Consider the following 15949-nt stretch of genomic DNA (forward strand, 5'->3'; position numbering starts at 1 on the left):
CTCATGCAAAATATAGGCTGCTATCTAGAGTTTGGTACGCAAAACTACCATTTAAAATTTTTTAAAAATATTACTTTTATATTTTCTTTATTTGATATTAAATAAATAATATATAAGATTTGGAATCTTGTGAAAAATTATATTGCCTACGTGAAAAGAGAGTAAGTCTAAATGGTTGGCATGTAGGCTATGTGAATATGTAATTATTATTCATTCATGTGGGGTTTTCAGTGGCTGTTTAATGTTAGAGTAAAGTTGGATGTCTACAATCAGGTTATGCATTTACTGTGCTGGTGTTGAATATGTTCACTGTTGAACAGTTTTGTAGCACCAGAGGTTTAGTAGCTGCTTTGTGTGGGCAATGAAAGCCAATTATACATACTGTGTTATTATGTGATGACTCATTAAATATATGGTATGTTATGATATGAACTCTTAAAGCTTGAAATAACTCTGCAATGCCAAAGTACTTGTATAAATACAAAGGCCTTTTATCACAGCGTTTTTGCCTCTAAATTAAATTCTAGGGTTCAGAAGGAGCTGCTTATCTAATCTTCTAATCAACCTTTAGATATAAGCTGCTGCTTGCCTCACTTTAGCAACAGTCCTTCTGGCATGTCTCCTCCTCCCCACCTCCATCCTCACTCCTTTAAGATTTCTTTCTGCCCTATATACAGTAGCTATCTTCATCCATTTAGTAGTCTCATAGGGAGTAAATTGGAGCTTGAGTTGAGCCTTATCCTTGAGCTCCTCCTTTGTGTACAGCAAGTCAAATACCCTTTACCAGCTATGAAGTAACATGAACATCATATTTATTCTTTAGGCAAATGTAAATGATCACTCCTGTGCATTTCACTTACAGCCTACATGACTAACAGTGCTTGATGCTGGGATATTGCTCCTAAATATTTCCTCTTGCAAAGCTGGCTGTGAGAAAACATTTTATAGTTTAACTATTTATTATGTATTAGAATATTTATTGCACAAGATTATAGGAATTAAGCACTCAAGGTCTTATTTAATATTATTTCAATTTTTGCAAAAAAAAAAAAAAAATATGTATGACACCTAAAGGCTTTCAGAACTGTCAGAAAATGGTGAGACCACATGAAATATGATATTGTCACGTTTCATTGGAGTTGAATACAGTGTCTTTAGAAAGGGTGGTAGCCACAAAAGGCCTGTCTCCACCCATTCACTGCTTTCTCTCTGCAAAAAAATTGACAGCTGAATTGTAATGTGCTCAGTAAACACTAGAGGTTTGCAAGAGTTATATGGCATCTTAGAACTGATTTTCTATCATGTAACACTGGATGGCGCTGGATCACAGTCAGATGTTGTACAATATGTTGCACAGGGTCAGTAATGTCTGGGTGAAGGGTGTGCAGGTATTAATGATGGTGATGATTAGGGCAAATTAGTCATTTGTATATCATCATTTGAAATTTAAAGTATTTTTACACAATAAAATGACAAAGGGATAGTTCAATTGTCAACATTTACTCTCTCTCACATCACCTATATGACTTTTTACTTTTGTGAAACAAAAAAGAAGATATTTTGAGAAAATGGTGGTAAATGTAGTGTTAAGTATAGCTGTGAATACAACATGACAGTCGTGACTGGATTCTGCTCTGAAAGAGGGTCATTGTGCTTTGACTTGGATATAAGAGACTCTGAAAGAAACCCCATGTAGTTAAGACAATAACTCTGAGCAGGTATTCAGGGAACAGTTTTGTTATGCAGGCTTCATGCAGCCCAGCGCTTTTTGTACCCTACTTTGTAATCTTCAGGCTCCTTCAAACTGAAGAACTGACAGCATTTGCTGGATTTGAGAGGTAAGAAAAACAACTGCAAGCAGAACCAAGAAAAATGCCATGAATCATAGCATCCTAGATAGTGCAGGTCTGAAATGCTTAATCTTGCTCTTGGAAATGTACTTTCCAACATCCATGGAGATAAATTGGCAAAATTCATTTAGACTAACTAGTATGTAGCCTATTTTATGGTACTAGTAGTTTTTTGTTTGCTTGTTTGTTTGTTTTATTACATTAATCAAGTGATTAATCCAATAGTGGCAAATACATTTTAATATTTTATTATTAACTAAATTACTCATAACTCATTAGATACTACTTAATCCAGTAGAGACGTTAAACTAATCACTAACAACTAGTATCAATTGTTGTTAGTAACATTTCTTATGTGATTTATGTGCTTTATGCACATGTAATGACTAGCAAATGGCTACTTTATTGTGACATTTTGTTAATATTTGTTACTAGTGACAATTTACCAATATTTGAAAATGGAATACATACTTGCATTATTGCACTAATAACTATTAGCGACTACTTCATTACAGGCTACTGGTGACTACTGGATTATTTACAAATTAAAAATAATTACTTGTTGCATAAAACTACATATAGCCTACTAGTTCGTTTCAAGGACTAACGTTAAACGGGTTTCCTTATAGGGCTCAGGTGAGTTACGTTTTTGTCCTGGCTGGTGCAATCCACTTTTGGCACGTCGGTGTAATGTACAAAACAAGATCGTTACAAAGTTTCTAGTGCCAGCTTCAGAACAAGGCAGATTTCATCAGCATGTGTTATGATACATACAGCAGTGCATAAACTCATGTGGCTGTCAACACTGGAATAGGGGGGTGTTCCTACAATTTGTGACCGCCCTCTGGATGAAGCGGAGTCATTTACCACAGCAATGTCAGCCCAATCCAAGGTTGGGGAAATAAATGCACATTGCACGCTCCTTGTATAGACCCATCGCAGCACAGAAAATAACGGTGCGAGTACTACGGAGCGATGGCACCGCCGACTGATGCGTCTCCAGCACAGCCTCACGGATCCCAGGAAAAACCGCTCTTGGGAATTTTAAAGAAACATTGATTTAGCATTTTCGAATGCATCGCATCAGATCCGCTCACGCCACCAAAACGTGTTTGGAGCTGGTTTATCTGATGATGGTTTTCTAGAACAGACTGTTCAGTTTTGGTCATCGCAACGCAGACTGAAGATCCGATCCATCACCGATGCGTTAAATCCGTCACCGTGGTGCTTAAATTACCCTCTAGACACCGGAATACGAACATCTGTGATTCGCAGGATCCAGCTGCACCAGCTCTATAGTATTCCAGCATCCTTCCGCCAGTGTGCATCATCATCATCATCATCATCGCGCCCTGCAGCTCCATCGCAAGAGGGAGGATCCGCAGAGGAGCTCTCCGGGCAACACTACACACACGTTCAGAGGATGCTTTGGATGTAAAATAAATAACGATGGGGAAAGATCAGGAATTACTGCAAGCGGTGAAGACTGAGGACCTGATGACGGTGCAGAAGCTACTGCAGAGGCCCAAACCTGGGAAAGCAAGTAGGTTTTGCTTGATTAAAAAAAGCATTTACGTTATTGCTTGCCATGTTGTTATGGCTGATAGAGGCAAGAGAGATCGTGAGTAGTTGGATCTACTTTCAGAAGAGAAGGCAAACACTTGCCCTACCCTTTAATTATGGCAAGAGCTGTTTAGATTTCATTCAAGCTGTTTGGAAATAGAAAATGATGTTGTGTTTTGAGTGCTGATGTCCTCATCAAGCTTCTTCACTAGCGTTACCATCAAGGTCAGTCGTCTTGGTGCACATCTTGGTTTTGGTGGTCCATACCAGTATGGAAATTCATTACTGGACTGAGCTGGTCTTTTCAGCAGGAGAGAGGGTTCCCAATGTGATTACGGAACACAACCGATCCTGATGAACATCACATCTGCTTGAATTCACGGTTATCAATGATAACCCCCCCCCAAATCAAGTGACGTTATTCACTTGATTTGCAATGTGCAAGTTATTCTGATGTTTTCACCGTCGAAAAGGGGCGTTTTGGATGTTAATGAGTGCTGTTTGTGCATGAGAGTTATATGAACATTAATGAGATTGTTTTGGAAATGAATGTCTTTCAAGAGGCAGAAAATTCTAGACACAGCTGTCTGGTAACATCTGCTTGAATTCACGGTTATCAATGATAACCCCCCCCCAAATCAAGTGACGTTATTCACTTGATTTGCAATGTGCAAGTTATTCTGATGTTTTCACCGTCGAAAAGGGGCGTTTTGGATGTTAATGAGTGCTGTTTGTGCATGAGAGTTATATGAACATTAATGAGATTGTTTTGGAAATGAATGTCTTTCAAGAGGCAGAAAATTCTAGACACAGCTGTCTGGTAAACATGAAATATATTTGTAGTTGAGAAATGGAAAAAACAAAAACAAAACACAATTCCCCAGTGAGACCCTGATTTGCTTGGTAGTTTTATATTTTCAGTTGAAAAGCAAGCGTGAACATTCATATGCCCACCTGGATTGAGTTTCTCATTGCTGTTCTGCTTTGAACACCACAAACTGAGGTGGCTGCATCTCAGAATGCATTGTGCTGGTCTGCTTTCTATCTCCTCCTCCACCACATCTGTGACATTATCAACAGTGTCTCACACAACAGCTGGACTGAGATTTCTTTGTCTTACATGCCTGTCTGCGCTGAGCGTGTTCGGATTAGAATAACCCCGGGGGCTCAAGGAAGAGAGCCACGGCCGTCACGACGCTCCTCTGAGCACCAGGCTCTGTCTCTGCACTCGTCTCCTTTCCCCCCTTGCCTGTTCTCCAGTGTGGCAGCAGCACACTCCTGCTCGGCTAAACGCTGCCCCCTGTAATGATGGGGTGAACGAGCATGAGGTGCATCCACATCACTGCACTTTCACAATAGGAGAGAGAGGAACGAGCTGCCAGTGAGCTTCATCACTTGGCTTCGTGCCACCGAAGCAACACGTACATTTATGCTGTAAACTATGACAGCTTTTTGGCACTGAATGTGTGTGAGGCTGCTCTGTGGGAAAAACACTGACTGTGATATAATCTTGGAGTATTATGTCTTTTATAGTCGGTTGTTTCAGGTCATGGTTTGTTATTGTAAGTCATTTCACTTGTCATTTCACATATAGGTGTTTTGAGAGCTGCTTTTATGAAAATCTGTGTGGAGTTCACATGCTCATGAAATGAAGTAGAGCTTTACAGACAGGTTAATGCATTTCACACAAAAACAATGAATCAGCTTCTTCAAACAGAGAGTGATAAGCCTTTGTGAAAGTGTTGGTTGGCTTTTATGTAAAGCTCCACCTCTGTATTGGAAACACAAAGCTACCCAGAAGCCAATTAGTTCCAGTCACAGCAACTGCAGTCTCCTGCTTGACAGTGATTGGTTGGGCTGGATGCTGTATGGGCTCTGTAACAAAGTTTTGGTCAATTGACTGAAATACTGTACCTGCTTTTGTTTTGTACAAAAATCCAATTATGATGAAACCATAGCTTTTTCGTTCAAGATAATATTGACTGTAGCTTTGAACAACCAAGTGGCTGGTAGCAAGACCTTTTGGCTTTGAGAACATTTTGGTTTTATACCCAAATACTTCTGGAGATGCAAATAATTCTTAAACATTGAAACATTTACAGAAGACAGCAGATAGCGTTTCCTTTATACATTTGTAAACATTTTAATATTAATTTAGAGTATATTCCTGGCTGGTGCTAGTACATTTACATTAGTACAGCATTTAATTTCATTACAATTAAATGACCTCATAGTGAACAGAAGCAGAAAATAATGAAGCAGCATAGTGCTGTAGAATTACAGTTAATATTTGTGTATGCATTACAGTAATCTTCCATTTCTTAGTAACACATTTAAAGATTAATTCTAATAGTTTGGTGTCCTGTGCTGGTGCTTAGGTTCCCAGCATGCATTGTGTCATTTAATAAATTATGCAGTTGCATTTGCGTACTATTTGCAGGTTTATTTTGTTGTTGTTTTTGGTTGTAATGCTCCGTAATGTTTAAATCTAAAATTTTTGTTAATTGTGAAATTTGTATGCTGTTGTTGAATGTTAACTTCCATGTGTGACCTGGTAGTGCATGCTTCTGTACTCAGTATTTATGTACATTATTGCCACATTGCATGTTATGATCTATCTATCTTAAAATAGCATGCACGTATCTTGCAAAATATTGGCAGTATGATGATGGGAGTTCAGAAAACATCATAAAACATCCCCCAAAAACTGAAACGAAGCTGCTGGCCGAACTCATATTTGCAGTCACTGCCAGTCAATATTAAGACAGTGGCTTGGAGCCCTGTAGCTAATCCAAGTAATCATTACTTCCACTGCTTGGAGTGATGATTGAATTACAGTGCAGATGGCTTTAAGTGAGTCGCAGAGAGAGAGAGAGAGAGAGAAAGAAAAGAGGAAAGAGTGCTGGGAGGGAAAGCAAGGGAAGCAGAAATAAGACTGGAAAGCCATCAGTTACTCTGACACAACGAAACTTTCACATCTCACTGGATGGTTGGCCACCTCTAGGGGATTTTAGCGGTGAGCATGACTCTCGTGCAGATGTCTCACACGGAGGCATTTGTTTCTCAATGGGGGTGAACCTGTTTTTTTTGTCCATTTATCTGCAGTACTGTGGTCTGCATACGGAGGTGTAAGTGTGTATATGAGCCCAGAGGGAGGGTGAATTGGAAAGAGTGTTTCCAGACGATATCTGCACAGAATTTTTCCACGTATTCAGCACATTCTCCACCTTTTCCACAAGCATTCGCTGCAGAAGCCTACAGAAAGAACATCTGGAATACAGTATATCTTACTGCAGTAAATTGCTGATTAGTTTCATTAGAATGAAGCGAGTGGAACATTGCAGAGCGTGACTCAACATACTGATGAAGACATGACTGGATGGGTTATCTGTTCTCCACCTCTACAACCTGTTCACATGTCCCAGCAGCAATTAGAGCCGAGCTATTTTAGCAGTCGAAACATATGGGGTCCCTAAGGAGAAAAAACTCAGATCGTTGTAGGCCTCGCCCATTCTGCTTTCCTATGCCGGCTTGATTCTGGCGTTTTGTAGTGAGACAAATCTGGTGAGAAAATGAATGTTGTAGGGGTGAAGTGCTAGATTGATGGATGACTCTCAGCTCACCGAAGTAATGATACTGTTGAAATTGGTAGGATGTGGTTGGAGGATGTTTTTTTTCTGCATATTTATAGGCTCCGAGCTCAAGGGGTTTGTCAGGTGGTTGGAAATCCTCTGCAGTGGGTATCCATGGAGATATCTGACATCTGTGTGACCGTCCAGGACAAGTGTAAATGGAATGTGGGTGGTTGACATGACACAACATGATCTATCCAAAGATTATATAACAAAATCAGAGTTCAGTAAGTACTCAAAGCATCAAAATATTAATTTGCAGTGATCCTCCCTGAAGTTTTCTCTTTTCACACTTGAAAACTAATGATGAAATGAAATTCTAATTTTAAAATTAAGCAATATAAAAGCAACTGGGTCAGTACAGGAGTAGTGAAACAACTGGTTAAGTGTGAAAGTTTTGTTTTTGTAGTGAACATTTTTGGTATTGTATCAGAAACTAAGCCATATGGCATCATAAGTTAAATTAAAGACAATCACACATTATTATAAAATGTCCTAATTTGTTTGTATTCTGGCTATATGTTATGAAGTTCATGCATTTGTTTAGATATAAAAATATTAGTCGTTTATTAGTTAGTAATTAGTCTTTAATATTAGTTTCTTATTCTTTTATTCTTTTATAGTGTAATTGAATATTATTTAGTATGATGTTCAAAATATGTTTTCAAAAGTAAATCGTTAACAGTTTTATTTTAGAAATAACTGCTAATTAGTATGTGAAATGTTTTCTCTCTATCATTTTACAGTGAGGCTCAATTCAACAACATTAGTTAATGCATTAAATATCATAAACTAACAATAAACAACATTTTTTCAGCATTTATCTAGGTTAATGTTAACTTACTGTTGTTCTTTGTTAATTCATGTTCCTTCATAATGCATCAATGTTAATTTATATTACTTCAAATGCATTAGTATATGTTAAAATGAACATTAAACAGGATTAATAATAAATGCTTTGAATGTATTGTTCATTTTTAGATTTTTTTTATTTGATATTTCATGATGCATTAATTATTGCATATTAACTAATATAACTTCACTGTTTTCTTATAAATATATACAGTATATATGTAGTTCTGCCACACCAGATTAAAAAAGTTGTAGTTGTAGTTAAAAGTTATCAGTTATCTGTATCAGTATGTGTAATACAACAATAGTTCACTGAGAGAATGTCAGCCACCCATTGTCTTGTTTTTGCCTTGGTCCCCTGGAGCATTTGCAGCACATGACATTAATCTGAGGACCTGACCCACATAATCCTGAAGGTAGAGGGGGCGACAGAATTCTTAAGCACATTAACTGTGGCTGATTCCTCCCAGCATGCTCCTGAACTAGTCTGGTGTGTATAAATGTGCTTATCACTATCACTTTGATCAGACTCCCCAGCACGGTGCACATTAAATCTGTTTACGTTTCGTTATAATAGCCTTAAGTGTATAATTGCGGTTTTGATGATAAACCCGTAGTATTTATACATAACAAAATCAGCAAATTGATAGTCTAAATGGTCGAAAAACGCCCTCGTACAGTTTTAAAAGTCTATAAACCTTGTGCTATTGTGAACATCGATGAGAGGTGTGAAGAGAAACGGGATGAAGGCTGACAGCTGTTATGTAAGCTCACACAATGAAGTCGTGGGTATAGTGGAGGTGGGTGGGTGGACAGAGAGAGAGGCTGGATAGTGGACTGTGTGTTTTGTCATTTCTTATATGCCGCAGTGCTAAAGAACATCACCTGAAAATCCAACCGGAATTGATAATTGAAACTGAATTTTGAGACATTCAATAAATGCAACTTTAAATACACTACAGCACACATGGTTATGAATACTTTACAATGGTGTAATGTTTAGTATTATTATTATTTTTTTAAATTACAATTTTAACACTTTTTTTTAACAATCCAGTCAATGTTTAATGGATAATCAAGTACCTTCTTTTTTTCCCCTCATAAAATATCTTGAATCACTCTGAAATATATTCCATTCAGTTACCTCAGAAACAACATTTTTGCTAAACCTTCTCAGTAGTATACGTTTCTAATGAAGGCACTGCAGCAGTCATCCATCATAATGCTCACCGCAAATAAACCGATTTAATGAGCGACTGACTAAGAAAGAGTGACTCAGTAAATCCGATGTTACTGAAAATAAAGAATCCTGATTGATATTGAGGATCTTTACATCCAGATGTTGGACTGGGGTGAGCTGACCGACAGGCAGCTGTGAGGAGAATTGTGGCTGCCTGCTGAGAAAGAGTGCAGATGTCTCTGTCTGCTGGAACTGTCCGCTGGGGCTACAACAGATGAACAGATCACATATCCAGCAAACCTGAATCCATCTGATCCTTACAGATCTCAGGCATGATTAAAGTTTCCGTCTAGAGTGTGCATGAGGAGATCTGGCTTGATATGTGCTCACAGGCGTGGAGCAGCTATTACAATCGGGGAGGAAATTTGCACATTATAGGGATGCATGATAAATTGGTACCATATCATATATAGTCGAATAGAAGAGTTATTTTAAAGGGGTCATATGATGCGATTTAAATTTTTCCTTTCTCTTTGGAGTGTTACAAGCTCTTGGTGCATAAAGAAGATCTGTAAAGTTGCAAAGACTAAAGTCTCAAATCCAAAGAGATATTCTTTATAAAAGTTAAGAGCCAGCCACACCTACCTAAAACGGCTCGTTCTAACACGCCCCCACATGTCTACGTCACTATGTGGGAAGATCTGCATAACGACGCCCAAATGTTCACGCAAAGAAAGACGGCGTAACTTTTATTCTGGCTGTAGTATTGTTGCTGCCGCCATGTTGTGAATGCGCTGTGTGTTTCGTTGTGAAAGTGAAACTACTTTGTTTGGTCTTCCAAAAGAGGACGATATCTGCTTCGTCATGCCTGGAGCTGATCCGTGCTGGTTTCTTTTTAGCAGCATCATATGACCCCTTTAAATTGCAGTACTATTATATATAAGAGACTTCTTTTAAAAATCTTATATATATTCACAGTTTAATGTTGTGATGCCTAAATTCACTTTGTGCATCCGCTTTGCAAAAGAAAAAATAGTGAAGATGGGTTTGCCATATTGCATTATAGGAGAAGCACCAAATATTAAGTTATGCTGTGACGGTTCAGAACAGGTGGGCCTGTTCAGGGAACATAATATTTTTCTGTCAGAATTTCAGAAATAGCTTCCCACACATTTTCCAAGAGTGTCGTCCCTGCTTTCCTAGCTCCCAACTGTAGGATCGTTTCATTTTTATGATTATTTTTCTCTTCAATAAACCGCTTGCCGCTCATCGGATCACACTTTCCAAGAGGGGCGAGTGGAGTCAGGCATTTGTCTCAGCCACAGACCCAGTCTGTTGAGGAAATGGACGTTTCTCCCCCTCGTGACATTAATCTTCCTCCCAGTGTAGCTCCAAGTTATTTCAATCCAATCTAGTCTGTGAATTAATTCTCTCCACTCAGGCCCGCTTTTAATAAACCATAACTCACACTTTGTGTTCAATTAGTCACGCGCATGGCAAAGGTTTCAACTTTGAGCTGTTTTCTTTGCCTATTCTCTTTTAGTGATGATGTCATGTATCACATCACTATCAAGCAGAGCATTTTCCCAAGCTTTTCCATTTGAGGAGTCCAAATGGCTTGAAAAGGCAATGAATATTTTTAAAATTGTCAAATGTTCCGTTTTTTTTTTCTCTTTTTTTTTTTTTTTTCATTCGACCTTTTTTGTCTTAACTCGCCATGCACAGACCTTAGAAAAAGCTTTACTGTAATAATGGATCTAATGGAACTTTATGGTAAAAAAGGTTTGGATCCGTTTTAAATCTGGTCAGAGCTGCATGTTCTTGGCACATATATTTGTCTTAATTACGTTCAAAGAGTTATTCTGCTGTCATTGTTTCCACAATAAATAAAGGGCTTATAGATGCTTTGATGAGAACAATCAGTAGGATGTTTGCATGAAGACGATATTCTTTGTGTTGTCTGATGTTGAAGGTTAAAAAGAGTATCATAGAGACTGTCTACATTTGTTATTTGACAACTGAAGCCTGTTTACACTAATTAAATCTCTAGTCATTGTGCTATTGGTTTGTAGTAGGCATTCATACTCCATACCATGCTACAGTATCTAACTGTATCTGCACTGCTATTATAATCGCCGTATTTATTGTGCCACACTGCCACTGCTCATTTGCATAAAGTTCATTGTTGCTTATGTCACCAGAAATGCCGTCGGGACACTTTGCAAATCACTGTCAGTGTGAACTCCCCTTTTAGACATAATCTCCTGTCAGGTTGATTCTTAGGAGTGCTTTAAAAGAATTGGCAGTAAGAATTAGCACCGAGAGCTCCATCGGCTCTCTTCAGTATTGACGCTGATGAAATGCGCTGCTGATCCTCTGCTAGTCATCAAACAGAGCTTTGTGTTTCTGTGAAATCATTGCTGATTTTTCCACAGATTCATCCATTATGATTGCGTTTATGATGGTCATAATACATCTTATTTTGTAAAAATGCATGTTTCCATACTTTATGTGGTTACATTGTGGCTTATAATACTTGATTTTGCCAAACCATAGTGGTACATTTTATTCATGGAGAGCTGAGTGACTTATAAGATTTCAGTTTCCTCCATTCTTAAGGCCTGTTCACACCAAGAACGATAACTGTATTATCTTACGTTATGTTTATTATAAGCATACACTGCAGTTTTTGTAGACTCTTATGAAGTCTTATTGGTTTGCCATAGCTTTTAATCGAAGATGCAGTGCTATGCTATTTGTTTTATTGTCTGTTATTTGTCGTATTTTTATTTGTTTTATGTAATGCTAAGTACAGCAAATTGGTCAACAGTTGTTGTTTAAATAGTGCTTCATAAATAAAGTGACACTGACATTGACATTAATGCTTGAGCTCTTTAAAGTCATCTGGATTCTGATTTTCAGTGTTTTTATAGCTCATAAGTCGGAAAAAATTGTTCTGAAAGTGATTCCAGTAATATTGTTCCTTTTGTTGTTATCATTATAGCCGTGTGGTGTTGACTTACTCTCATAGAATTAGAACTATAATTAACTTTATCGTTACAGTTGTTGCCTTTGGTGCAGGGTTATTAGCATTAAATTAAACTATTGAAAACATTTTTGTTAATTTAAATTAAGCTGAAATAAAATAAAGTATAAATATTAGATGAACATCTTTCTTAAAAAAATGAAAGTTTTAAGTTTAAAAAGTGTTAAAATTACTAACTGGAAATAAATAAAAATTAAAACATTAATAATATTAATACTTATGTTAAAACTATTATTAAAATGAAAGCTAAAAATATAAAAAAGCTGATTAAAAATATTATTAAAACAATAATTGTTTATAAATAATACTAAAATAAACTGCCTGGGCGTGAACGATCTTTAATCCAAAATGCAAATGATCGTTCCTGAATGTAATGCGGTGATAACAACCACTATATAGTTAATAAAAGTGAAATAGGATGTAGGTTGTAAGCTCTACTATTTAACCCTTGTGTCATATTTACTTTGCATCATTGTACAGTATGTCAGATTTGTCCATTGAGTAAAGGGCTTATCATGATTGTGGATTTCCGCACCATGGATTATAATCTTCAACAGGTTATTAATGAGGATTCATTTCATGATGACTGACCCAGTGACTGTATGTTATCTCAAATCTCATCAGGCTCTGCAGGTTGAGTCTGTTTCCCAGTCATCCTAGCACTACCCTACTGAACTGGTGGGCTGTTCGCTGCATGAGATTGGTTCAAAGATCAGGCTGCTTCTCCTGTGTGTGTGCTAATGGTGCCCAACAGGGCAGCAGAGAGCAGGCAGATGGTGCCAGGGTTTACAGGTGCCACACTGAGAGAGTGGTCCTGGCAGAGATTAGGGGCTGAGATCGCTAGTTTTGGGATGCCCAGGATGAAGATAAAAGTTGCCCATGGCTAATGTGGCTGTCTGCTATGCAGATTCTCATATATTTTGGTCTCGTTCAGCTCTGTGGCAGGGATAAAGTTTGATATGTACTGCATGGAACTGGGCATAGCCTACATTCCTCCAGACTTCGGCGTCACTCAGAAGCAGCTCTGGATAACAGATGCCTTGTCCTGGGGATCTGTCAGGCCCATCCTGCTTTCCTTATCGCTTGCTATCTCTCTGCTCCCTATTTCAAACAGATGCCTTCGTCTTGCAGTCATGTGTGGGTAGAGAAATCCCTCCAGCACAAAATTATACTTTACATTTTTTTTGTTGAAACTGTAATTTAACTTGCTTTCAACAAAGATGGCTTTTAGTCTCACATATTTAATATCAGCATCTAACGGAAGTTGCGATCGTCTTTTCATCCCTATTGTGACATAAATCTAAGTGAAACAGCTTTTCGAATGAGAAAAAAAAAGATCTGTCATTGCAAAGGGAAGTTCATGTTTAATTAAATATTACTAAAAAAAAAGTAACATGCTGCATGGATGAATCATTTATAATAAACAATGTATTATTCCATTACAAATAGCAATTGTCAGTTTTGATCCCATGGTGACTTTAAAAGAATAGTAAAAAAACATGAAAATTCTGTCATTTGCTTCCCCTCATGCCATTCCAAACCTGTATGATTGATAATCTTCCTCTTCAGTGGACTGTTAAACGTTGCAATGTGAACTTGAGAACCCTATCTATGAATGAATCATTAAGACCGGATTTGTGAACTGGATCAACCAATTCATTGAAAAATTCGGATTCAAAAGAATGTTTAGTGACTAATCAGACTTCACTACTGCTCATGAATGCACAAAGAAGAGCTAGGACTGAATAGTGACCGACATTTTTACATTGACATTAATGCTTGAGCTCTTTAAAGTCATCTGGATTCTGATTTTCAGTGTTTTTATAGCTCATCAGTTGGAAAAAAAAATTTCTGAAAGTGATTCCAGTAATATTGTTCCTTTTGTTGTTATCATTATAGCCGTGTGGTGTTGACTTACTCTCATAGAATTAGAACGATAATTAACTTTATCGTTACAGTTATTGCCTTTGGTGCAGGGTTATTAGCATTAAATCAAACTATTAAAAACATTTTTGTTAATATAATTTAAGCTGAAATAAAATAAAGTATAAATATTATACTTTATTATACAACCCCAATTCCAGAGAAGTTGGGACATTTTGTAAAATGCAGTAAAATCAAGAATCTGTGATTTGTTCATTCTCTTTAACTATTATTTCATTGACAAAAGCTTTGAAAAAAGTTTTCACTGACCAACGTAAAAGTATTTTGTAAATATGAACAGATTTTGATTTTGATGGCTGCAACACACTCCAAAAAAGTTGGGACAGAGGCATGTTTAACACTGTGTCACATCAACGGTCCTTTTAATTACAATGTTTAATTGTTTAGGAATTGTGGATACTAATTGTTAAAGTTTTGCAAGCAAAATTTTTGTCCAGTCTCGCTTGATACAAGACTTCAAAAGCTCAGCAGTCTGTGATCGTCGTTGTCTGATTCTCCTTTTCATGTCTGCTCATACATTTTCGAGTCAGATCTGGACTGCAGGTAGGCCAGTCTAACACATTAACTCGGACTCTACGAAACCACGCTGTTGTAGCACATGCAGAATGAGAGTTGGCATTGTCTTGATCTAATTACTATGGACTTCCCATGAAAGACATCATCTTGATTGCAGCATATGTCTCTGTACAATCCCAGTATATGCCTCCATGTCAATGGTACCTTCTCATATATTCCAGTCCCCCATGCTGTTTGCTCTGCTGCACCCCCATACCATGACAGACGTTTGCTTTTGCTTCTGTCGCTAATGAAAGTCTGGATGGTCCCTTTGGTCTTTGGGACTGAGAACTCTAATTCCTGGAAACAAGTTGAAATGTGGACTTATCGGAGTACAGCACACATTTCCACTCTTTTTTTGACTATCTGAGATGAGCTCTGGCCCAGAGAACCCGGCGGCATCACTGCATAGAATTGATGTATAGCTTTCTCCTAGAGTAACAGAGTTTCAAGTTGCATTTCTTGATGCAGCAGCAGACGATGATAAATGACAGTGGTTTTCTGAAGTACTCCTGAGCCCATGTGGCTATATTTAACATGATGGTTTCTTATGCAATCCATCTGAGGGCTCAAAGGTCAAGCACATTCAACTGAGGTTTCCTGCCTTGCCCTACATGTACTGTGATTTCTCTGGATTCCCTGAATCTTTTCACATTATGTATAGTACTTGGTGAAAGACAAATTTCTTTGCAATTTTGCATTGCAAAATGTGATTTTTGATTTGTTTGCCACTTCTCTCGTGAAATTTGGCACAAAGTGATGAGCCATGATCCAGCTTTGCTTGCAAAGACTGAGATGCTCCTTTTATACCCAAACAGGATACCTTGGCTTGACCTATTTCAAAACAGTTTAACGTGGATATTCTATAACCTTTTCACTTTTATTTTGCCTCTGTCCCAACTTTTTTGGAGTGTGTTGCAGCCATCAAAAACAAAATTAATTTTTTACATATACATTTGCATTTAAAAATACATTTACTTTGGTCAGTCAAAACTTTGGAAATCTTTTCTTTATACTTTTATCAATTAAATAAAAGTTAAAGAGAAGGAACAAATCACAGATTCTTGATTTTACTGCATTTTACAAAACGTCCCAACTTCTCTGGAATTGGGGTTGTACATGAATGCACAAAGACGAGCTAGGACTGAATAGTGACTGAAATTTTGGCCTGTTTCTCACACAAACTATTGTTTGGCTTCAAAAGACTTGCAGTGAAGTGCATGAGTCATATGGACACTTTTATGATTCTTTTATGGCGCTTATAACAGCCCCCCCCCCATTCAGTTTCATTATATGGAAGAACGTGGCCAAGAAATTTGTCAAAAAT

The 15949-nt window shown here is 37.6% G+C and overlaps 1 protein-coding gene across 11 annotated transcripts in view; it reads left to right on the forward strand.

Moving 5' to 3' along the window:
- The first annotated feature begins 2736 nt into the window (after positions 1-2736).
- caskin1 (CASK interacting protein 1) overlaps positions 2737-15949 on the forward strand; it is a 104306-nt gene continuing 91093 nt past the window's right edge. For 8 of the 11 annotated variants that reach the window (XM_016529583.1, XM_016529582.1, XM_016529584.1 and 5 more), the window contains exon 1: positions 2738-3393. In XM_016529583.1, the coding sequence (XP_016385069.1) occupies positions 3300-3393 (94 nt within the window). In that variant the 5' untranslated portion in view covers positions 2738-3299. Of the gene's footprint in view, positions 3394-15949 lie in introns of all 11 variants that reach the window. The other 3 variants (XM_016529577.1, XM_016529581.1, XM_016529578.1) reach the window with 1 other exon arrangement.

This window comes from Sinocyclocheilus rhinocerous, unplaced genomic scaffold, assembly GCF_001515625.1.
Source record: "Sinocyclocheilus rhinocerous isolate Xijiao unplaced genomic scaffold, SAMN03320098_v1.1 scaffold481, whole genome shotgun sequence".
Classification (NCBI taxonomy): domain Eukaryota; kingdom Metazoa; phylum Chordata; class Actinopteri; order Cypriniformes; family Cyprinidae; genus Sinocyclocheilus; species Sinocyclocheilus rhinocerous.